This window comes from Aquarana catesbeiana, linkage group LG04 (assembly GCF_042186555.1).
Source record: "Aquarana catesbeiana isolate 2022-GZ linkage group LG04, ASM4218655v1, whole genome shotgun sequence".
Classification (NCBI taxonomy): Eukaryota; Metazoa; Chordata; class Amphibia; order Anura; family Ranidae; genus Aquarana; species Aquarana catesbeiana.
The window spans coordinates 16296757-16321656 of NC_133327.1; the positions used below are offsets into that span (position 1 = coordinate 16296757).

A 24900-nucleotide genomic window follows, 5' to 3' on the forward strand; every position below is an offset into this window, starting at 1 on the left:
GTACCAGGACGCCAAGGTCTGAATGGGCTCTGAATTGTGTGTATATATAGATATAGATAGATAGATATAGATATCTATATTTATAGATATCTATATATATATAGATGTATAGATCTCTCTCTCTCTCTCTCTCTCTCTCTCTCTCTCTCTCTCTCTCTCTCTCTCTCTCTCTCTCTCTCTCTCTCTCTCTCTCTCTCTCTCTCTCTCTCTCTCTCTCTCTCTCTCTCTCTCGAGAGAGAGAGAGAGAGAGAGAGAGAGAGAGAGAGAGAGAGAGATATATATATCTCTCTCTCTCGAGAGAGAGAGATATATATATATATACTGTATATAGAGCTATATATAGATATATATCTATATTATATACACTGACATTTGCATATATTACATTTATTGATTCATCACACGGAATCGATTGCATAAAATGGATAAACCTGCAAATGGCACGTTCACAGATGAAGCACAAACCTGTCCCTGCAGCAATTCTGCATCATGTTACTATAATGTTATGGTGGTGTGGCCAATCACAGAGCAGGAATAATGCCAGCCAATAGGATCTTTAGTCCATTCATCCCAAACTGGCCCCGGTGGTGAGCTTGTGAATAGTGGGGGGGATGGTATACTACAGTCATTGCATGAGCAGTGTTGGTGGAAGGAGAGTGAAGGGGGGCTGGGAGACCACACTTGTATACCTATCCTCATTTATTCTTCTGCTCAGCAGTAGGATTAATCCAGGAAATGTCATCCGTTGTTAGAAGAGGAGGGTGTGGGGTAATGAAGATGCTGAGGATGAGTTGAAACCAATACACAGAGGAGATTGAAAAGGGAGACAACAGAAGAGCTGATTGAAGACGGGTATGGTTGTAGGACGCAGAGTCACCGCCACTCATTGCAATGTGATTGAAGAGCGCCAGAGAGGAACTCAACGCCGGCTGGGGGTAGTGCGCGAAGGAGTCACCTGGCATCTAAGGTCAAGCGACTTGAAAGTGTCAAGGACAGTCCTCTATCCCCGGCACCATGGACTGTATGTCGTTGTTTGACCACCACGTCTGTTCAGGTAAGAACGTTTCGAAAAAAGGTGCTTCTGCACTGCCTTATCTACACCCGACCCAGGGATTGTTTTATTATAAGATGCATTCTTTCCATGACTTTTTTTAAAATTGCATCAATATGTTAACCTGTTGCTGCCCACATAACGCATATGCAGCCAGCACAGTGACCAAGCTGTCAAAAACTGCCCCCCCCGGGCCCTAGTAATGGTCCAGAAGCTGATGAGACCGGCTCCTGATCATGTGACCACTGTGACAGCCAGTGGTCACATGATCAGGCAGACCTTCCGGCCATCAGGCGTAGTAGCCCAGTTGAGGGGATGTAGGTGCTGGGCAGGAAGGGGTTAAAGCTGAAATTTTAGTGATTGAGCTTGAACATATCCCGATTTGAGTGGGATAGTCGTTTACTAAAAATCTGATAGACCCTTGTACATTATAGATATAAATGTATCTTCTCAGCTTCCATTTCTGTTCTTCACCGGAACACCGTCTTACTTCAAGGCTGACATATAGTAATAAGAATAGGACCACATTGATGAGTGGAACCGGACAGTGAGATATAGAATTAAAGTGGGAGTAAACTCCCATCTCTGACTTTAACCTATAAGTAAGCCTGTAAAAAGGCTTTCCAATAGGTACTATAAACATCGCCTAAACGTGCGCCGTATATATGCAGCCGAAGACATCACTGGCACATGCGCTTTGAAGGAACACCCACCCGGGCCGTCCCTTCAGAGCAGTGAACCCCCCCCCCGCACATGCGCGGGAGTGACGTCATCGCGGTTCCGGACAGTCACACAGCTGCGGACCGAGAATTAAGACCGGGGGAAGATGAAAGGGCTTTGTTTTCTGGTAAGTTTCACATAATGTGCTAGTATGCGATGCATGCTAGCACATTATGACATTACCTTTCAGGTCAGAAAAAAAAAAATCACCCAGCAGTTTACTACCGCTTTAAGATGGCAACTAAATGTATTAAAGGTTAACTACAGCCACAGTAAATATAGTCTTTAATAGCCAAAATAGATAAAACTTCACTAAATGCCTTTTGAAAACCTAGTTATTGTCTTGTAAAAGTAGCAGTGACGTCATCAATGGGCTGTACATAGCCTGTGCAGAGAGCACAGCTGTGGGAGGAGCCCAGCAGGCCCCACCCCCCTACAGGCTACCTGCAGAAAGCTACAGGAGGGGGTGGAGACAAGACCTGTCACCCTGCACAAGGAGAGAGAGAGAGCAGAGTTGTGGGAGGGGCCAGCAGGCTCCACCTACTACCGACAACTGCAGGAAGGGGCGAAGACAAGACCAGTCACCCTGCACTAGGAGAGAGAGCAGCCGTGAGCGGTCTTTATTACAGAAAAGTCTCACACTGGATAATTGCACAGATCCGGGAGAAATACACAAAGCACACCAAGATTCAAGGAAGAATACATATGACTCTTGTATTTAGGCAATATTTGCTTATCCCGGAGTTCAGCTTTAATTCAAACTTTTTAAGAAAGTGTTGATTTTTAATTTTTTTTTTTTTTTTGTTCAATCTTAATAATGTAGTCTGGATGGGTATAAAAAGCATGCAATTATTTATTAGAATCTTCTTACCAACTGCTCTGCTCTGCTCAGTAGTAATGGAAGCTCTCAAACTCAGGTCAGATGTTCTGGCAAGGGACATGCTGACAGGAGGAGAGAGCATAGTGAGCGCAGAGATGAGCTTAAAGTGATACTAAAGTCTTGTGTTTTTTCCTTTAAAAATAACAAACGTTTTATACTTACCCGCTCTGTGCAGTTGGTTTTGCACAGAGCATCCCAGATCCTCCTCTCCTCTCGGGTCCTTCTTCGGTGCTCCTGGCCCCTCCCTCCTGTCAACCCGAGCCAAGCCACAGCTCTGTGTGTCGTGGTTCGGGCCCACCCCCTCTCTCTCCTGATTGGCTAACTGACTTTTACTTTACAGCCGTGGGTGCCAATGACGCCGCTGCTGTGTCTCAACCAATCAGGAGGGAGAGTCCTGGATGACTGAGGCACTCGTGCACATCACTGGATAGAGATGGGGCTCCTGTAAGTATTAGGGGGGCTGAGGGGGACTTTTTATCTTAAAGGGGTTGTAAACTCTCGTGTTTTTTCACTTTAATGCATCCTATGCATTAAGGTGAAAAAACACCTGGCAGTGACCGGCCCCCCAGCCCCCCAGCCCCCACCATTTTACTTACCTGAGCTCCTTCATGTCTTTGGCGAGGACGGGCTGGCCCTCTCTCCATGGGGTCCCGGCTCTTGATTGGCTAGATTGATAGCAGCGCAGCCATTGGCTCCCACTGCTGTCAATCAAATCCAATGACGTGGGCGCTTGGTGGCGGGGCTGAGTCCGGCATTCGTGTCTATGGACGCAAATGCTGGACTCAGGAGCGCGCCCGCAAGGTAACCCCCTCGGGGGAGAGCGCTTCTCCTAGGGGGGTTATCTGATGCAGGGAGGAGCCGCGAGAGCTGCCGGGGGACCCCAGAAGAGGAGGTTCGGGGCCACTCTGTGCAAAACAAGCTGCACTCTGGAGGTAAGTATAATATGTTTCTTATTTTTTTAAAAACGAGCCTTTACAATCACTTTAATATATAGAATGCATTAAGATAACAAAACTTCTGCCTTTACAACCACTTTAACAGTCTGCTGCTTTTCCGACATTGTCCAATCACAGGCTAGGTGCAGGGAGGTGACCAGAATGTAATGCTTAACTGCAGTGGTCAAAGTGGGGTCAGCAACACAGCTGTGCTCTGTGGGTGAGCTACATAAAGCTCAGCTCTGGTTGGACAAAATGACAACTCAGATACATATTTGTTTCAATAATGTATTTTTTGTATTCTTAGGGGATATTTTGAAGTAGAACTGAAGGAAGTTTTTTTTTTTCCCTATTGGGTGGGTAAACCCGCTCAGTTTATTTATGCCATCTGTGTCCCTTTTGAGGAGATTTCCCTTCACTTCCTGTCCCAAAGCCACAACAGGAAGTGAGAGGAAATCCCTCCAAAGTGAGGAAATACCCTGCCGTCACTAGTGTCCCCATTGGTAGATATCCCCTCTATTCCTGTTCCGACCACAACCCAAAATTTGAGATTTTCTTTCACTTTCGGTGATAACGATCACCAGGCCAGATAGAGAGTGTGAATCTCCCTAATGGGAGCACAGACAGGGATGTATGGACACTGACGTGTTGATTCACCTGTTGGCTACATATTTTTGCTTGGGGACTTCCACATGCACAATTCCTGAACCATGTTCTTCCACACTACGGAGTCTCATTTCTATTGTTGTATTCGAGCTAAGAAAAAGTCCAGGACAGAATGTGCCTTTCCATTGTGATACCCTTTGGAAGGTCATTAAAGCAGAAAATGGGGTACATATTTCTTAGGCATAACCCAATAACTACATACCTCTCAACCATCCCGGAATGGAAGGGACCATCCCGCGACTTCATTGAAATCATGGCGTCCCACAGATCCAGGCTAAATCCTGGAGCCAAGTGTTGGAACCATAGTTTCAGCTGTGGGTGGACTCTTTACATTTCTTTGAACAAGGTCACTGGCTTCAACCTATAGCTGTTGCCAGCTCAAAGGGCTTGTAATGATTTCAATAACCTCTTTGACCCTGAGGAGGATGTCCCATTGTCTCGTTGTGTCATTATCCTGGGTAGAGAGGGATTCTGAATATCACTTATGACACAATAGTGGCCATTATTAAAGTTATTGCAGTCCCAGGCTCTTTTCCTACATATTAAAAATAGGATAGTTGTGTGCTATTATGCAGGAAAATAATTTTTTGAGACCTGAAATTACTGCTGCTGTCACTTATGTGCTCCCACAGAAAAGCAGTAAATAAAATATAAATGAGACAGCGCTGCATCAAAACATACATAGATATACAAAAAAAAAAAACAAAAAACTAATGTGCAATATAAGTGTTCAAAACCAAAGTCCAGTATTAACCACTTGCTTACAGGGCACTTAAACCCCCCTCCTATCCAGACCAATTTTCAGCTTTCAGCGCTGACGCACTTTGAATGACAATTGCGCGGTCATACAACACTGTACCCAAATGAAATTTTTATCATTTTTTCACCACAAATAGAGCTTTCTTTTGGTGGTATTTGATCACCTCTGCGGTTTTTACTTTTTTGTTAAAAAAATGTAAAAAACTTAATTTAAAAAAAAAAAAGTTATTTTTTTATTTTTTGTTATAAAAAATTTAAAACGGGTAATTTTTCACCTTCATTGATATACGCTGATGAGGCGGCAGTGATGGGCACTGATAGGCGGCAGTGATGGGCACTGATGGGTGGCAGTGATGGGCAGCACTGGCAGGTGGCACTGATTGGCACTACAGGTGGGCATTGGTAGGTGGCACTGTGGGCACTGTTAGGTGGCACTTTTAGGTGGCACTGATGAGGCAGATGTTGTGCTTCCACTTCAGGACCGATGTCCCTGACATCTGAGCTGGTGATCAGCTTTTTTTTCTACTCGCGTTGTCAGCGTGAGTAAAAAAAAAAAGATTACCGATCTTTTGTTTACATCATGTGATCAGCTGTCATTCGCTGACAGCTGATCACATGGTAAGGGGCCGGGACCAGCCCCTTACTCGGATCGGTGATCAGCCGAGGTTCAGTGACTCGGTGATCACAGCGCGCCCGGCTCGCGCCCTGCAGGGCACGCGCCGGGAGCGTGAACTGGGGAGGCCATCATATGACGGCCTCCCGGGAATGCAGGTCCGCGCTGTGGCCGTCATTCGGCCATAGCGCGGATGTCGAGTGGTTAAAGTGATGATTTCTTCCGCTGGCATGCAGAGAAATGTGAAGTGTTTCTTCAAACAGCCTCTATATGCATAGTACTCCCACCACCACATGCAATGCTCGCTCACCTCCTTACAAGACCCTACTAGGGGTCAAACACGCCTTGCACTCTGTGCAACACTCCCTTCAAAAAATCCTCGCTGGTCCTTGGTAACCTCTATTGGACTCTCAGGACACAGGTAATGGTCTATGTCTGTTAAGGGTTTTTTCCACAGTGCTACTTCAGACTTGGATCCAGTATAATCCACATTAACACTTGGCTAAGTTCCAGCAAACTCTCAGAAACCATGAACCAGACCGAGACAGAAGTACAGTAAAATCACACTTGTTTATTAATAAAAAGGTAAATAGAGTAAGCGTAGTCAAAGCACAGCCAGAGTCCAGTAACCGGATCGGGTAGTCAGCCAAGCCAGAGTCCAGTAACCGGATCGGGTAGTCAGGCAAGCCAGAGTCCAGTAACCGGATCGGGTAGTCAGGCAAGCCAGAGTCCAGTAACCGGATCGGGTAGTCAGGCAAGCCAGAGTCCAGTAACCGGATCGGGTAGTCAGGCAAGCCAGAGTCCAGTAACCGGATCGGGTAGTCAGGCAAGCCAGAGTCCAGTAACCGGATCGGGTAGTCAGGCAAGCCAGAGTCCAGTAACCGGATCGGGTAGTCAGGCAAGCCAGAGTCCAGTAACCGGATCGGGTAGTCAGGCAAGCCAGAGTCCAGTAACCGGATCGGGTAGTCAGGCAAGCCAGAGTCCAGTAACCGGATCGGGTAGTCAGGCAAGCCAGAGTCCAGTAACCGGATCGGGTAGTCAGGCAAGCCAGAGTCCAGTAACCGGATCGGGTAGTCAGCCAGGCCAGAAGTCAGGGATCCAAGTAGAGGAACAGCAAGCAGGATAAGGAGCCAGAAGGGATGTCAGCAAAGCAAGTATTTAAACAGGAACGCAGGAGATGGTTTCTTGTGATGTGACCAAGGCGAAGGCAGAGATCAAGTGAGCCGGATGGCTTTAAGTAGGCAGGACTGACGAGCAGAATCAACAACAGCTGGGTAACTGTGGAAAGAGATAGGAGCTGGCAATTAGCCGACAGCTGCACGGCCAGCTCAGAGAAGGAAGGGCTGAGCCCAGCCCTGACACAAACTTAAAAATGAGCCTTCATCTTTGAGTTTGCTGGAACTTAGACCAAGTGTTAATGTGGATTATACTGGATCCAAGTCTGAAGTAGCACAGTGGAAATATGTAGGTACACCCTTGGCACCAAAAGCTAGGCATTTTGTAGAACTGCCCACTGGTCCCTGAAAATGTTGTCCCATCCTACATGCAAAATTCCTTCCACTGCAAGATATTTGTTAGTTTCTTTGCATGAACTGCCTGTTTCAAAATCCCTCTACAAAAGGTCAGTGAGGAAGAAATCAGGGCTTTGACTAGGGCAGTCCATAATCCCTCTAAAGTCAGCCATTCATGGATCGCTATTTGGCAGGTTTAGCAGGGACTGGCTGAAATTTCGATCTATGAATGGGCAGGGGCGGTTGTACAGATGTCAATCTACTGATCAACTTCTGTAAAACCACTCTGTCAGATTTTCGATCTCGACTGCTAAAGCCGGCAGTGCTGATCAGCTGTATTCTGACATTGGAGAAATCTCCCTACTATCAGAAAACAAAGGCTCAGCGGGGAGGATGCCTCCATCCACTTCAAGTGTGTGGGTGTTGGAATTAAGTCATTTTTTTCTTTTCGTTCAACCCAGTGGTTAAATAAAAAAAAAATGTCATCTATGGGCTGTTTATTTCTTGTTGAGCTATTCCTTTGTAGATTTGCTAGTGTGCTTATAATCATTATCATGTCAAAAGACCCATTTCTGGATCATCTCCCGACCACGACACCATCTACCTGGAGTTTGCATGTTCTCCCTGTGCCTGAGTGGGTTTCCTCCGGGTACTCCGGTTTCCTCCCACACTCCAAAGACATGCTGGTACGTTAATCAGATCCTGTTTAAATTGGCCCTAGAATATGTATGTATGTGTGTTGGGACCTTAGGTTGTAAGCTACTTGAGGTTAGGGACTGATGTGAACGTACAATGTATATGTAAATTGACGGCGCTATATAAGTACCTGAAATAAATAAACTTTGGACAGGAGGCGCATTATTAAAACACACTTTGATATGATGGAGATTGTATAATTGACACGATGACTGTGAGCCGTCCATGTCCTGAAGCAGCAAAGCAACTCCAAACCACATTTCCATCTCCATGCTGGTATAAGGTTCTTCTCCTGAAATGCTGTCTTTGATTTACAGCAAGCATGACTACTTTTACTGTGACCAAAAAAAAAAAACTATGTTTGATTGTTCAGTCTTCAGTACATTATTGTAGAAGGCTTATGGTGTACGGTGACCAGATTTATAAGATGAAATCTGGGGACATATTTTTTTTACTAGTAATGGCAGCAATCAGCGACTTATAGAGGGACTGCGATATTGCGGCGGACAAATCTGACACATGTATATATACATGATCCTGTGCAGCACGACCCCCCTGTAGCAGTAAATCTTATATGGAGCGGTCGGCAACTGGTTAAGATCATCAGCATTATGATAACACACAGGCAGCTGGCACTCTATCATGGCTCTGGCTGGCTCTGTCACAGTGTGTCACATAACATGGCTGCTGGGTGCTGATTTTGTTAACTTATGACCAATAAGTTAACAAAATCAGCACCCAGCAGCCATGTTATGTGACACACTGTGACAGAGCACTGCCAACCAGAGCCATGATAGCCACTTCAGCCCTGGAAGAATTTACCCGTTTTTGACCAGAGCACTTTTTGCGATACTGCACTGTGTGGATTTAACTGACAATTGCGCGGTCGTGCGATGTTGCACCCAAACAAAATTGACGTCCTTTTTTCCCCACAAATAGAGCTTTCTTTTTTTGGTATTTGATCACCTCGGCGGTTTTTATTTTTTGCGCTATAAACAAAAAAAGAGCAAAACTTTTGAAAAAAAAAGCAATATTTTTTACCTTTTTGCTATAATAAATATTCTCAAAAAATATATAAAAAAACACATTTTTTCCTCAGTTTAGGCCGATATGTATTCTTCTACATATTTTTGGTAAAATAAAAATCGCAATAAGTGTATATTGATTTGTTTGCGCAAAAGTTATAGCGTTTACAAAATAAAGGATAGATTTATGGCATTTTTATTTATTTATTTTTTTATTAGTAATGGCTGCGACTTTTATCATGACTGCGACATTATGGCGGACACATCGGACACTTTTGACACTATTTTGGGACCATTGTCATTTATACATCGATCAGTGCTATAAAAATGCACTGATTACTGTGTAAATGACACTGGCAGGGAAGCGATGAAGGGGTTAAGTGTGTCCTAGGGAATGATTGTAACTGTAGGGGGGATGGGCTCACTACAACATGACCGCAATCGCTGCTCTCAATGACAGGGAGCAATAGATCTCTGTCTTGTCACTAGGCAGAACGGGGAAATGCCTTGTTTACATAGGCATCTCCCCGTTCTGCCGCTCCGTGTCATGATCACGGCGGACATCGAGCCCACGGGCACAGTCACAGAGCACACGGTGGGCGCGCGCACCCACAATACTGCTTCTTAAAGGGGACATACCTGTACGCCTATTTGCGCAGCCGTGCCATTGTGCCGGCGTATATAGCCATACCTGTGTTGAAGCCTTTAAGGCACTGGCAGCCCCACAATCGGCTCCACTTCCCCTCTGTTCCTGCTACTGGTCACTGTCAGCTGAGCTCAGATGCCTCTTTCTGACTGTCGCCGCCGCCCCCGCCCACCTCACAGCCTCTCAAGTCTCACTCTACGGGCCCCGTCTACTACTGGGTGGGGAGCGGAGCTGAGCAGAGGAAGACCACTCCGCTAGGGAAGGCAAGCAGATAGGCAGGCGGCTGGCTGGGATTTGGTCAAAGGCAGAAGAACATGGGAGCGAGAGTGGAATGGGCATATGCCCCAAACTGAAGATATAGTCCCTCTGCTCTGACCAGCACATGATCATCAGAAAGGGGCATAGATAATGGAAAAAATACACCCCCCTAAACTAGTAGGAGCAGGGGTTGTGTAATGCAGAATATTTTTTTTTAATTCTGCACTGACTGTCTTTGAAATTGCCCGGGCCCCTGTTCAAATCCAATCCGGAGACTAAACCGGGGACAGACTTGGTCCGGGGACAGTGTCCTCAGTCCAGGGAATGTCCCTGGAAACCGCGGATGTCTGGTCACCCTACTATGGTGGAGATTTACTAAAACTGGAACTTGCAGAATCTGGTGCAGCACTGCATAACAACCAGCTTCCAGATTTTAGGCCGGTGTTCGGTCAGAATCGGCGACCTGTCAGATTAGGTAACGGAAGTGACATTCCGTAAGCTGATTACTTACTGCGCATGCGTAGCAGGTTTGCTAATCTGACAGAGCAGCTGCAGTCTTGAATTTCACAGTCATTTTAGCAATAAACTGAGTGGATATGAATAATCATAGTATATTGACAACTGTGATGCTGTTTTTAATGTTACAATTTGAAAGAAGCTGGATGCCAGCAGTAGGAAGGTGGCAGAGGCCATGTTGGTACACCCCGCACTGGTCAGGGCTAAACCTTTACGCTTTGAAAATGTAACATGAAAACAGCATGACAAATCTGAATATACTATGTTCATTTATATACGCTCACTTTATTAGTAAAATGACTGTGAAAATTAAGACGTAGCTGGGTGTAGTAAGATGTCCGCTGGCGTCTTATGACTGCAGGTGTTCTGTCAGATTAGCAAACCTATGCATGTGCAGTAAGTATTCAGCTGACAGAACGTCACTTCCGTTACCTAATCTGACAGGTTCCCGATTCTGACGGAACAAAGGGTTCACACTGGTACAATCCGACTGTTGTCATCCTACTTTGCCCTGCGACATCGGTCCTACTTCCACCCGACTTGAATGAACAGGGTACGATTTTTCTCCGGCCTTGAGACAGTCTGACTTGTCCTTTGACCAATCAAAACAATCCCAGTGTGACATCAATTCCTTTTCCTGATGCTGTAATCACCATGTTGGATGTCTCAAGTTGGGTTGGTTAGGACGAGGATCACTTATATCACATACCAAAGGGCTGCATGTGGCCCTCGGACCACAGGTTGGGCGCCAGGGCTCTAATTTATCACCTTTATCTGTATGCACTATTTGAGTCAAGATTTAATGTTTGCCTGTTCAAATATGTTGAAAAAGTGGACAGTTGCCATGGGGTGTACTTACTTTATTGCATGACTGTAACAAATTATAATTGGATGAATGTGCATTTTAAAGTGTAACTAAAGCCAAGACTTTATTTTTATTTTAAGTTTTGGAGTGGAGAGGGATTAGAACACTTGTCAGTTTTTATTGCTGTCTGTATCCCCTGTAGAGAGAATCACCACCTCTATTTGTCCTGTTTATTGTTATCATCAAAAGTGAAAGTAAAAGAAAATCCCACATTTTGGGTTGACGTAAGAACAGCCTTAGATGGGAAATCTTTCAGTGGGGACACTAGTTCTGTTGACACCCAGGGATTTCCTCTCACTTCCTGTTTTGGCTATGGGACAGGAAGTGAAGGGAAACCTCCCAAATGGGACATGGATTGCAAAAGAAAAAAACCGACAGGGGTTATAACCCTCCCTTACTCTATCCAAAATGGAGAGAAAACGTTTTGCCTTTAGTTAACCAGAAGGCAAATTTGACAGCTGGAGCTCTCCATAGTGCTGAAAGTATGTTTGTAACAAATGTAACAGCTAGAAGGATTTATATATATATATATTTTTTTTTTTTGAAAAAGTATTCATACCTCTTGACATTTTCCACATTTTGTCATGTTACAACCAAAAACGTAAATGTATTTTATTGGGATTTTATGTGATAGACCAACACAAAGTGGCACATAATTGTGAAGTGGAAGGAAAATGATAAATGGTTTTCAACATTTTTTACAAATAAATATGTGAAAAGCATGGCGTGCATTCGTATTCAGCCCCTTTTACTCTGATACCCCTAACTAAAATCTAGTGGAGCCAATTGCCTTCAGAAGTCACCTAATTAGTAAATAGAGCCCACCTGTGTGTAATTTAATCTCAATTTAAGCTGCTCTGTGAAGCCCTCAGGGGTTTGTTAGTAAGTTAGTATGGTACAACTGCAAACCTACCAAAACATGTTAAAAAATGGGGGTTGGTGCTGTGTTGTTAAAGCAAGGAAACCCAAATATATACGGTATTCTGACAGAGAGTAAATGGGTTGCTAAAGGTAGTAGTACAAATGCAAATGGATAAGTAAATAAATGCAAATAAATAGATAAATGAACAACACTAATCCACGATATACTGTAAAGTGACTGATTCCAAAGTGCAAATTAATAAACAGGTGTTGAACAATAAAATAATTCTTCTGTAGACTCGGTGCTGATTCAATAAAATGTGCAAATATTGCAAATAATCTGTGCAAAACAGACAGTAAAGTCTCTTGGTGCAAAAAATGCAAATGAACTGTGCAAAACAAGCAATATAGTCTCTGTGCAAAGTGCAAAAATAAGTGCAAAGCAGCAATATTCTCTTCTTGTGCAGAAAAAGTCAAAAGTGCAACAGGTGCCGGGGAGCAAATCACTCCTCTCCATGTACACCACACACTAGTGAGAATGGCCTCTTACCTTGCAGTAATGAGGTAACCGCATGTGTATAAATATCCGTATCATAAGCTTCCTCTTTGCACCAAATTCCTGGATCAGTAAATGGATCTACATACTGTCTTTGTTTCTCAGTGGATGCATGGATGCAGAAATAGAAAGAAAAAAGGGGGGTCCGGATCATGTAGTATGTCAAAACAATAGCTTTTATTACATAATATACAATGGGGTACTCACATTAGGTAAATAATAACAGATAGATCTCTGACGAGCAGCGAGCTTGTTTGCCAGCGTCTATTCTGGTGCCTTTCCGTCTCTCTGAGTGGCGTCATGGTCATGTGACTTCATCAGGGACCAAGACATGGCCGTCCACCTAAACTAACAGGCCGGGCAAAGAGAACATTAATCAGAGAAGCAGCCAAGAGGCCCATGGTAACTCTGGAGGAGCTGCAGAGATCTACAGCTCAGGTGGGAGAATCTGTCCACAGGACAATTATTAGTCGTGCACTCCACAAATCTGGTCTTTATGGAAGAGTGACAAGAAGAAAGCCATTGTTGAAAGAAAGCCATAAGAAGTCCCATTTGCAGTTTGCGAGAAAGCATTTGGGGGACACAGCAAACATGTGGAAGAAGGTGCTCTGGTCAGATGAGACCAAAAGTGAACATTTGGCCTAAAAGCAAAACGCTGGCAGAAAACTAACACTGCACATCATCCTGAAGACACCATCCCCACCGTGAAACATGGTGGTGTCAGCATCATGTTGTGGGAATGCTTTTCTTCAGCAGGGACAGGGAAGCTGGTCAGAGTTGATGGGAAGATGGATGGAGCCAAATACAGGGCAATCTTAGAAGAAAACCTGTTATGCCGTGCACTTTTCAGCCGGACTGGTCCAACGGGATGAATCCGTCGGACAATCCGACCGTGTGTGGGCTTCAGCGGACCTGCAGCGGACTTTTTTTGGGCGAAAATCAGAAGGACTTTAGATTTGAGACATGTTTCAAATCTCTCCGAGGAACTCGAGTCCGGTGGAAAAATCTGCTCGTCTGTATGCTAGTCCGACAGACTAAAACCGACGCTAGGGAAGCTATTGGCTACTGGCTATCAAATCCTTATTTTAGTCCGGTCGTTCGTCATCACGTACGAATCCGTCGGACTTTGGTGTGATCGTGTGTAGGCAAGTCCGTTCATTCGGAAGTCCATCGAAAGTCCATCGGAAAGACCGTCGGACCTTTGATGCTGAAAAGTCCGCCCGTGTGTACACGGCATTAGAGTCTGCAAAGGACTTGAGACTGGGGTGAAGGTTCACCTTCCAGCAGGACAACGACCCTAAACATACAGCCAGAGCTACAATGGAATGGTTTAGATCAAAGCGTGTTAGAATGGCCCAGTCAAAGTCCAATTGAGAATCTGTGGCAAGACTTGAAAATCGCTGTTCACATCCAATCTGACAGAACTTGAGCTATTTTACAAAGAAGAATGGGCAAAAATGTCCCTCTCTAGATGTGCAAAGCTGGTAGAGACATCCCCAAAAAGACTTGCAGCTGTAATTGCAGTGAAAGGAGGTTCTACAAAGTATTGACTATGGGGGGGCTGAATACAAATGTACACCACACTTTTCTTTTCACATATTTATTTGTAAATAATGTTGAAAACCATTTATCATGTTCCTTCCACTTCACAATTATGTGACACTTTGTGTTGGTCTATCACATAAAATCCCAATAAAATACATTTACCTTTTTGGTTGTAACATGACAAAATGTGGAAAATTTCACAGGGTATGAATACTTCTTCAAGGCACTGTGTGTGTATGTATATGTGAATATATATATATATATATATATATATATATATATATAATGTGTACACTTTTTTATTCAAAGCATATCTATGGTCGAAATTGAAAACCATATTAATTTCCCCATGTATTTTTTTGTTCAGTCTGTTTATTGATTTTCAATGGTATGTACAGGTAGATTCTTTGAACAGTAAGCAGCAAGTAAAACATACAATGAAACATTGCCATTAAAGTGTTACTAAACCCACAACGGTAAAATCAGTCTATATATGCAGTAAAGCATGCTTGTTATACTCACTATGGAACCTAAGAGGTTAATCCTATGCATTGTGTAAAAAACTCAGTTTGATCCTGTCCTCCCCCTCTACTGATAGAACAGAGCCTTGGGGCACTCTGCACATGCTCAGTTTGGTGTGTATTGCTAGAGAGTTTTTTTTTTCTTTTGGAGCGTGCATGTGATTAGCACAGGGCCAATCGGCACTGTCCAGACAGAGGACCAGGGGTCATGCAGCCTCATAGGACAGTCCAGAGGTGTAACTAGAACCTTAATGGCCCCACTGCAAGAAATCATGAAGGGCCACCCCGACCGGGGCCCTTCTCATTGATCCTGGGGCCCTTTACTCCCATCATGGGACCATTCACTTTGGTGAAGTATCAGGGATCTAAACAGACCCCTGATGTCTCACTTTTGAGACAGAAAAAGGGACTGAGGACAGATTCATCACTCCATTTCTCTGCAGCCTCAGCTACACAGAATGAATGAACAGGAATAGCTCTGTACAGAGCTTCCTGTTCACTCATAAACTGAGGCATAGTAAACACAGTCTACTTTGCCCCAGCTATGAATGAATAAAAAAAAAAAACAAAAAAAAAAAAAAAGTCAGTGATCGGTACCGATCACTGACTCTATTCATTAAGACGAGGAAGGGGCTAGTAAATTACACATTTACCGGCTCCTTCCCCGCGCACTATCCTGAGAGATCCCCTGCAGCAGCCGGCTGGAGGTGAGAGGGGTAAACCCAGCAGCGCTGGGGGAGGGGGGGGGGGGCGGTTGAGGGAAGCACACGGGAGCCCGGGGCAGGGAGGCGGCAGGAATGGCATGTAGAGTAACCAATGCCCTCCATTTTCCAACTGCAGCTGCTGAATGTCTGCGGGAAGGAGAGGAGGAGAAGTGGGCATTCATCGGCTACATGGAGAGATTGGTTCCTCTACCTGCCACCGCCCCCCCCCCCCCTCTATTCAGGCATACGGGGGGGGGGGGGGCGCATGGGCCCCCTGGAGCATGGGGCCGGGTTGCAATGGCGACCCCTGTTTGTAAGCCCTGAGACAGTCAGAGGAGAATGAATACTCCTCCTACAAGCTTTAACCAATGCTTGGCCGGACACTGATAGAAGTCATAAGACTGCTATATACTGCTGATGAGAAAAGGTATTTAGCTGTTTATATTTACTAAAATAATTGCATTTCCATGTTCTGTGTACTGTAGGTGACCAGATATAGTAAATGCAGGGTCCTGGGTTTAGCAACACTTTGGGGGTTATTTACTAAAGGCAAATCCACTTTGCAAATCCATTGGCATTTATACAGCGATCAGTGCTGTAAAAATGCATTGATTACTGCATAAATGTCACTGGTAGGGAAGGGGTTAACACTAGGGGGCGATCAAGGGGTTAATTGTGTTCCCTAGTCTGTGTGTTCTAACTTAAGGGGGGAGGGGACTGTGTAAGGGAGATGACAGATCGCTGTTCATACTCTGTATGAACAGACGATCAGTCACCTCTCCCCTCAGAGAACCTGGAAACTGTGTGTTTACACACACAGATCCCAGTTCTCCGTGTGTCAGCAGCGATCGCGGGAGCCCGGCGGTGATCGTGACCGCCGGGCACTCGCATTGGCTTTGCCTAGTGGCCACAGGGCAAAGCGACATTAAATAACGTTGTTTCGCCCAGCCGTGCTATTCTGCCGCAGTGCAACTACGGCGGCTGGTCGGCAAGTGGCTAAGTATTACAGGTCTAGCAAACAAGGTACATAACATCTGCATGAGTAAAATGGAACAGGGAAGGTTTAGGCCTCATACACACTGGGCTTCAAAATCGCTGCTTTTACAGGCATTTGACTCATTATTTTAAAACCTGTAAAAGCACCTCTATGTTAGCCAATGGAGGGGATTTACTAAAACTGGAGAGTGCAGCTCTGCATAGAGACCAATTGACTTCCAGTTTTTTTTTTTCAAAGCCCAATTGAACAAACTGAAGTTAGAAGCTGATCGGCTACCATGCAGAGCTTTAGTAAATCAACCCCTAAGTGTCTGTTCATGTCTACGCTTATTTCTCTGTTGTATTTATGGGGAAGCCATGGTTATCATGGATGTCATGATGGTTATCATGGTAAATCAACCCCTATGTGGCCATGCACACATAGACTTTTATAGACATATTAGAAGAGGAGCGTTAACAGGCTGGAAAAAAACCCATCACCGACACATTTAGGAAAGGAGCATTTATGCAGAAAAAACATTTGACACTCATCTAAACGTGCTTAAATACTGGATGCATTTGCTAGAATAAGTTAATGTTCTGGCCAATGGAATACATTAACACTCAAACTGTTGACATGCCTGAAGGAATCAAACACACCTAAACCTGTGTGCAAAATGCGGCTGTAGGCACTTTTTTTTTTTAAGCAGCTTCTCTTCTGCTAGAAGAAATGGTGTTCGGAGGAGCTGAGCAAATGTTCAGTGTGCGTGAGGCCAATAAAGGAAGTGGGGATCCAAACTGGGAGTTTTGGTTTCACATTGTATTTCAATTACTTCTAGCCGACTGATCTTGAAGCTTGTAAACTTAGTTTGTGAAGATCCTCTCACATTTACTTCTTTGAATTCTATGACACATAGGAGTGAATTTACTAAAGGCAAATTGACTGTGCATTTTGAAATTACAGTTGCGCTCATTTTCCCCAAAAACTTAGTATATGTGGTAAAGCTCTGCTGATTTCCATCATCCAATCATGTGCAAGAAAAAATGCATTTTTTTCCTTGCACCTGATTGGGTATTCTTTACAAAGTGAATCTTCACCGCATTTACACTTACCAAGGAAAATAGGTATAACTGCACTTGCAAAGTGCATAGTCTATGTGCCTTTAATAAATCTGTCCCATAGTCACTGCCCCCTGTCATGTAGGCACCGCTATGTCACACATTTCACAGAGCCTGCCTTCTGAGCTACAGGAGTGCTGAGAGGAGGGATTTAAGGAGGCGGAGTCAGTAAAGGAATCACCACTTGCAGACAGCAAGGTACCATGGGATATGTAGTCCTTTTTTGAGGAAAGAGGAGAAGCTGCAAAGCATGCTGGGAATCCAGGAAGCTGTGGAAAGTGATGGCCTGTAGACAGACAGCACTCACAACATGAAAGAGGATTTACAAGTACGGTTATATTGGATTGTCAAACTATTGTTTGTATTGCTATTAGAATAATGATGGTATAAAGTGAAAGTGTATCATGTCACGATAGATCTTATTATCAGTGATTAGTGTCATTTAGATTTGGACAAATAAGGGAGCATCAAAAATAATAAAATGGTCTTAACTTTATTATCTAATAAATATCTGTGCATATAAAAAAAGGAGTTACTGAGAACCCCCAAAGAGATGTAATAAAAAGATTGGTGTCTTAATCTTGTGGGACATCCTCTGCTGTATAAATAAATATATATAATATGCTGTATGTTGTTATATACTATATATATATATATATATATATATATATATATATATATATATATATATATATATGTATGTGTGTGTGTGTGTATATATATATATATATATATATATATATATATATATATATATATATATGTCTTCGCATTCCTTTTATCCTTTTAGCATTGAACTTGTGTGTCCAGATTTTAATTCTTTCCATGAACATCAATTTGTATGCTTCTATTTCGCCTTTGCAAATCTAGCGGTTCACTTTCAATGTATAAATAGACACTTCAGTGGCTCAAATTGTTGTTAACTGTAAAAAGATTTTCCTATATCATCATAAAAAAAGAAAATGTGTTGGCCCTGTCTACGCGTGATGAGTATGACGTGAATGTTCCATAAAGTTCAAGCTGTGTCCATAAATATTCAAGTGCTGGGTAACGTGCACTTGAATTCAACACAAGATAATGTAGTCCTGCTGCTGCGCATGAGAAGTATGTTGTAATACTTGTATTATTGGAGCGTAAACCATCTGAAAAGTAATATGTTGTAATCTGCTGTATAATGCCGTATGCATCTCTTTAGAAATTGAAAGTAATCCCATATGTAATATAATCATCCACATGAAGGAAAAGAGCCATGTATGCTCAAATATGCCTCAGATGCCTGTTTATGTTTTATAAACCTTGATCTCTCCAGAGTATATTTCACCCCCGTTGTAGATGAAGGCAGCTTGATTGAGAAGAAAGCCATAAATGAGAGCAAATATATATTGAAATGCCATATAGCTCAAAAAGAGGAACGACCTCACCAATTTTCTGGAGAGCCTCACTCCTATTGCAGGATTGAATCGAGTAGCAGCATGTATGCATTCACTGCAGGGCCAACCAACAAGCAGTTAATGGCTGAACATCCTGTGTCTGATGGCTCCAACAGGGAAAAAGAATGGTCTGATGGATCCAACAGACAGAAGAAGGGTCCTCATGGACCTTTGTGTTTGCTGGGTCCAACAGGGAAGAAGAAGGGTCTGATGAATCCAACAGACAGAAGAAAGGTCCTCATGGTCTGCTGTGCCTGATGAGTTTAACAATGAAGAATGGTCTGATGGACCCAACAGATAGAATAAGGGTCCCCATGGTCTGATGGGTCCAACAGAGAACATGGACAGAAAAAGGTTCCTTACGGAGGCATGCCACCCATCAGACACACAGTGTTCAGCTGTGAACTGCTTGTTGCAAAAGTTAATGCAGATTTGCATTCACACAAAAAAAGCTTGTGCATTGGGTGCCATTTATTTATACCCTGCAGAACATGACAACACGCAGTGTCCTCTGCATTGCTCTGTGCTGTGAAAAAAAATGCAGATTCTCATGCTTTGAGGTATGTTTCATTTAGATTGGGCTGGTCAATGCACTACAACACATAACAATGCATTGTCAAGATTGAAATATAAAGAGGCGAAGAGACCCTGAACTAGATGGAAATGCAACAAAAAATTTACTTTTATTGAGTTTACTAAAACAGATATAGTCAAGAGTGCCTGCAGTCTTCTATTTGGGGATATTCTTCGTAATAGAAATCTTAAATTTAACCAGCTGAGGAAAGAATTTCTGAACAAAACACTCCCAGCATGAAAACAAACCCAACAAATTCTCTAATTGCAAAACAGAAAACTAAACAAAAAGCTTGACCGTGGAAGGTTAAGTAATTGGAAGCAGAATCAGCTTGTAGCCAGACAGTAGCTGTAGGTGGCCAACTAGCATCGTACCATTAGTTTATACATTGTTTCACTATGATTCCTATGTGCAGTCCTTGCCCCCCACCCCACCCCCTAGGAAACCCCCCTCCGTCACTGGACTTCAGATTTTGGTTCAAACCAGTTTTAAAATCAACAAGTCAGATATCTATGATCTCACTATAGTAAGTTGCAATAATTACAGTTTGTTGTTATTTTGTTTTTTATTATGTCTTGTTATTGGTCTTTTTCTGTGTTTACATTTTTGTTAAAATTTCTTTTTTTTTTGGTCCCAGTATGGCAAATATTTTCTTTTTTGGGCCTTAGGATTAAAAGGACCCCTAGCCTACCACTTACTATAATTGTGGACTCAGAACTGGGTGTGCTATTAACACCGTCCAAGGTCTACTTTTCCTCTGCCTACTTTCCAGAACGGCGACTCCTTTTGAAGCACAAAACTCCCAACACACACGTTCCTGAAACTGGCTGTAAATGTAAATGGGTGCTGCAGCCACTATCGTCTGGAAACTGAAGACATTCAAAGTGAGGAGTATGACACCAGCACACCAAGGATCTCCAGAATTGGGTACAAAGCTTTATTTAGCGATCACATCATAGTTTCTATAGCAACCTTTTGGGGCCTCGCAGAAGTCCTTCATGCCAGGCAACTCACCTATCCATCAGAATGCATGTGCCTCCACTGTGGGGACACTTATAAGTAAGTGTTAGGTACCACAGATACCAGGGTGCCCTGATGAGGCTCTGTGGGGTTGATTTACTAAACTTGGAGCGTGCAAAATTTGGTGCAACTCTGCATAGAAACCAATCAGCTTCCAGGTTTTATTGTCAAACCTTAATTGAACAAGCTGAAGTTAGAAGCTGATTGGCTACCATGCACAGCTGCACCAGATTCTGAGTGCTCCATTATTAGTAAATCTCCCCCTGTGGCTTACGCATGCATTTGCAAATGTATGCAGACTAAACCCCTGCACTTACTGCTAGACAAGTCTACTTGGTTGTCTATGGGCTGGTCGGTAAGTTAAGCTTGGATTTTTCCTTGGCCTTGTTTATAACCCAGGCAAGTCACCTGCCTGATGAAGGGTTCCTGCGAGGCTCTGAAATGTCACTATTGTAACTATGATGGGACCGCTGAATAAAGCTTTGGTACCATTCTGGAGGTCCTTGGTGTGCTGGTGACATACTGCTCACTTTGCAGGTTGGTCCCACCCAGACTTCTTCCCTAAATATACAGGGACAGCCTACTCATGGCCCCAATCCCTGCAAATAATGCTTTTTTGAGTTACGACGCCTGAGCAGTAACTCAAATAAGGCTTCCGCTGTGATCCCGGGACATAGCCAGGAATGCAGCATAGGAGGGACAGAGGACCAAGATGTGGGACTGCCCCTGGCAAATCCAAAAACATAACTCATGGTCAAATCAAAAACATTGGGATGTGTTCAGAGAACTCATTCTCTCCTGCATGAGTATGGATGCTCACCCAATATGGGTGTACATGTCTGTACAATGATTTTGGTTGTTCAAAAGCCATATGGTACATATCGATAGGTAGTTTAGGTTTAAACAGTTCACAACAATCACTCATGTGGCTTTGCTGTTGCAGAATTTCTTCCTTCGTTCTGTTGAATCATTTGACGCAACTTAAATGTGCTAACATATGTTCACATTTAAGCAATGTAGGTCAGTCTGTAGAGACAATACTAAGAGAATAGGAAGTGATAATTAAATTGTGCTCATCTCTGAGGGAACCTAGCAAGCATCTTTAAATAGAATTCATGTAATTAACTTGCAGCACATGGCTTAAATGATATTATACCTTAGATCTGAGCCGCATGCATGTATAGATCACAAATATCCCCAAACCTTGTCAGCTTTATCTGAACAGGGCACGCTGGGATCCTCTGCACCACTGCGGTCTTTAGATCATTTGGATCCTGTAGGTCAGTGGGCTGAATTTTCAAACATGGGTTCTCCCTGTCCTAGAAAGAATAGCTGAATAAGGCTGTGTAGTGGTGATTAAAGCTCTGTACACACGAGACGAAATCAGCCGGTACAGTAGAAACTGGGCAACATTCGGCCCATGTGTACAGGTCCTTGTCCAACAGAAGCCGATCTCACAACCGGCTTCTGGAAAACCAGCAGCCAATCGCCATGACCAGTGTGTTATGGTAGGTGGGGGCTGTCAGAATAGCACAGCGGAGAGATAGATCCCTGTACTAACATCACATAGTTAGTACAGAGACCTCCTCAGTTTTTTTTTTTTCATTCCGCCCGCTGTGTTGAACGAATAAAGAAACTTACCATGTAAACCAGGCAATAGGCTATATCTTTTCTTTGGAAAATGTTAGTTTTAAAAATACTAATTCCATTTTCTAATCGTTAGTGGGGTCAAATCTATTTTCGTTTTTTTGACCACAGTGTTGAGAAAATTTGAGGGAGCAGGATGGATAATCCACTGAAGATGGGGCATTTTCTGCTACCAATGGCCATAGTCTGCCCCCCCCCCCACCTAAAGTCTGAAAAACAATAAACCGGCCCTTTGTTTAGAAAGTTTGTAGACCCCAAAGGGTTTTGGTGTCCCCTCTCCTCACCCAAGCACCCTGCAGCAGTGGATTTACAAACCATCTAGTGATGCCTCTAGGGTTCATTTGAAAGGTTAGTTTTGGATATCAGTAGTTGTAACAGACTTGCTTTAAGCCTTTGTTTTTCTTTGCAGAACACATATGAATTGCTGTAAATTCCTTTACAGTAGACTGGGTGATAGAATAACAGATTTGTTTAATTTTTAATAATTTTATTTATTTTTTTATCATTTTTTTAACTCAGTCATCTGCTGTTTTTTTGTTTTTGTGTTTTGGTTTCATTTAATTACATTTTCCCTTGGCATATTGGGATATAGTATTGTAAGTGGTACAAAGGAACATTGGGGTTGCTTTACTAAAGGCAATTAGACTGTGCACTTTTGACAGTGCATTTGCTCCAGAGCTTAGTAAATGAGGTAAAGCTTCACTTTGTAAAGAATACCCAATCACATGCTAGGAAAAAAAAAAACATTTTCGTTTGCACATGATTGGATAATGGAAGTCAGCAGAGCTCCCACTTATTTACTAAGCTAGGGAGCAACTGCACTTGCAGAGTACAATTGCACTTGCAAAAGTGCACAGTCGATTTGCTTTAATAACCCAACCCCATTAGCTCATTTCATGGGGGTTTGGGAAGCAGAGACTTACCTGTCCAATGGAAAGGGAGTGGGAAGGTTTTACATAATCCATTTAACCCTGAATGACTGAACCTCTGCACAGCACAGAGCTCCATGTACCTCAAAACCTAACTCATGGGTCTTCAAACTATGGCCCTCCAGTTGTTCAGGAACTACAATTCCCATCATACCTAGTCATGTCTGTGAATGTCAGAGTTTTATGATGCCTCATGGGATGTGTAGTTCCACAAGAGCTGGAGGGCCGTAATTGGAGATCCCTGACCTAACTGGTTCCTGGGCCCAATGCTGACTTCCTATATGACTGACAACAACCCCCAACAACTGTAAACTGATTCTGTTCTCTTATCTTAAACTCACAGTCATTCTATTCAGTCTTTATCTTAAACTTGAGTTAGATCTAAACCCTAACTGGATAATATTTAGTTTGCTCAACACTGAGCATTATAGACAACTGCCACTTTTTTCCCCATAAAATCCTTTTTTCACCTTTCTCATCCTTTGTTGCATCTCGGTGTTCCTTTCATCTCCTTCAGCCACTCCCTGCCTATGTTAGAAGGTCTTCCAGTGAGTACCATATGACCTGCTCTCTCTGTGACTGGGTTTTCTCCAGTAAGGTGGAAGTGCACCAATGTTCTGAAAAGTTGAGTTGTGTGAGATCATTGAGGGTGAATCTGGTGAGTAAGGGGTTCTTCCCTTTAACCTTTCATCAGACGGCAAATAAGATGTTGCCTTGTAGATGGTTTATAGCAGGGATCTCCAAACTATGGCCCTACAGCTGTTGTGGAACACGTCCCATTAGGCATTGTAAAACTCTGACATTCACAGACATGATTAGGCATGAAGGGAATTGTAGTTCTTGAACAACTGGAGGGCCATAGTTTGAAGACCCCTAGTTTATAGTATCCACCATCTTGGAGAAGTATGGCATTGCTGCCTGTGCTTCCCCAAGGTTTTTGGAGAGAAAAAGATGGATGGTCATTTACTATTCACATCTGGAGAGCCACTGGTGTTAACCCTAAAGCCTAATGTAGACCTGCCACTTGACAAAGGAAGCACTGGTAGTTGGACTAACTATCTGGTGGATGACCCTGAACCATGTGATAATCATCTGCTGTGCTGCTGTTAAGACATGCTAGTGGATGGTATCCTGAGTAGTCATGAGAAACCTTGCTCTGTTATTATCTTTTTAATGTAAGGGAAGACACTCATTCTCTCTCATAGCCTGTTTCCCCGAAAATAAGACCTAGCGTGATTGTCAGTGATGGCCAGCAATATAAGCCCTATCCCCCAAATAAGCCCTACCCCGTTTCCCTGAAAATAAGCCCTACCCTGTTTCCTTGAAAATAAGCCCTACCTTGAAAATAAGACCTACAAGGATTTTAACTAGGGCTTATTTGGGGGGTAGGGCTTATATTGCAGTCATCACCGACAATCATACTAGGTCTTATTTTCAGGGAAACAGGGTAGTATCCTTTCCCCCTCTGAGCTTCATTCTGCTACCGGGAAAGGTTACAAAATACATGCACTTGTCAGCTGTACATCATTGCCCTGGGCTGGTTTATTCAAGATAACAGTGGCCTATGCAATGTTAAGGGTGTCTGTTGACTACACCAGGATTCTACATCGAAGACCTTCAAGGCAGGATCACCAGGTATTATTTTTATTAATTTTAACAGATTTAAAGAGATTGAAACCAGCTTCAAAAATACGATTAGCATAATTACGCTTGTAGTAGAGTTTAGTAATGGACTTTGCATCTACTTTAAAAACATATCCCACATCCATTTGTTTCTCATACATGATACAGCAAAGACGTAAGTGCATGCTCTCATCAAATGCTTTCTTGACTAATGTAATGCTTTCCATCTGGAGTCTTTATGACTGGTATTACTGC

General features: G+C 43.3%; 1 protein-coding gene across 1 annotated transcript in view; it reads left to right on the forward strand.

Moving 5' to 3' along the window:
- The first annotated feature begins 602 nt into the window (after positions 1–602).
- EFR3B (EFR3 homolog B) overlaps positions 603–24900 on the forward strand; it is a 361102-nt gene continuing 336804 nt past the window's right edge. Inside the window, exon 1 of the mRNA XM_073624871.1 lies at positions 603–1054. Within this exon, the coding sequence (XP_073480972.1) occupies positions 1015–1054 (40 nt within the window). The 5' untranslated portion in view covers positions 603–1014. The remainder of the gene's footprint in view (positions 1055–24900) is intronic.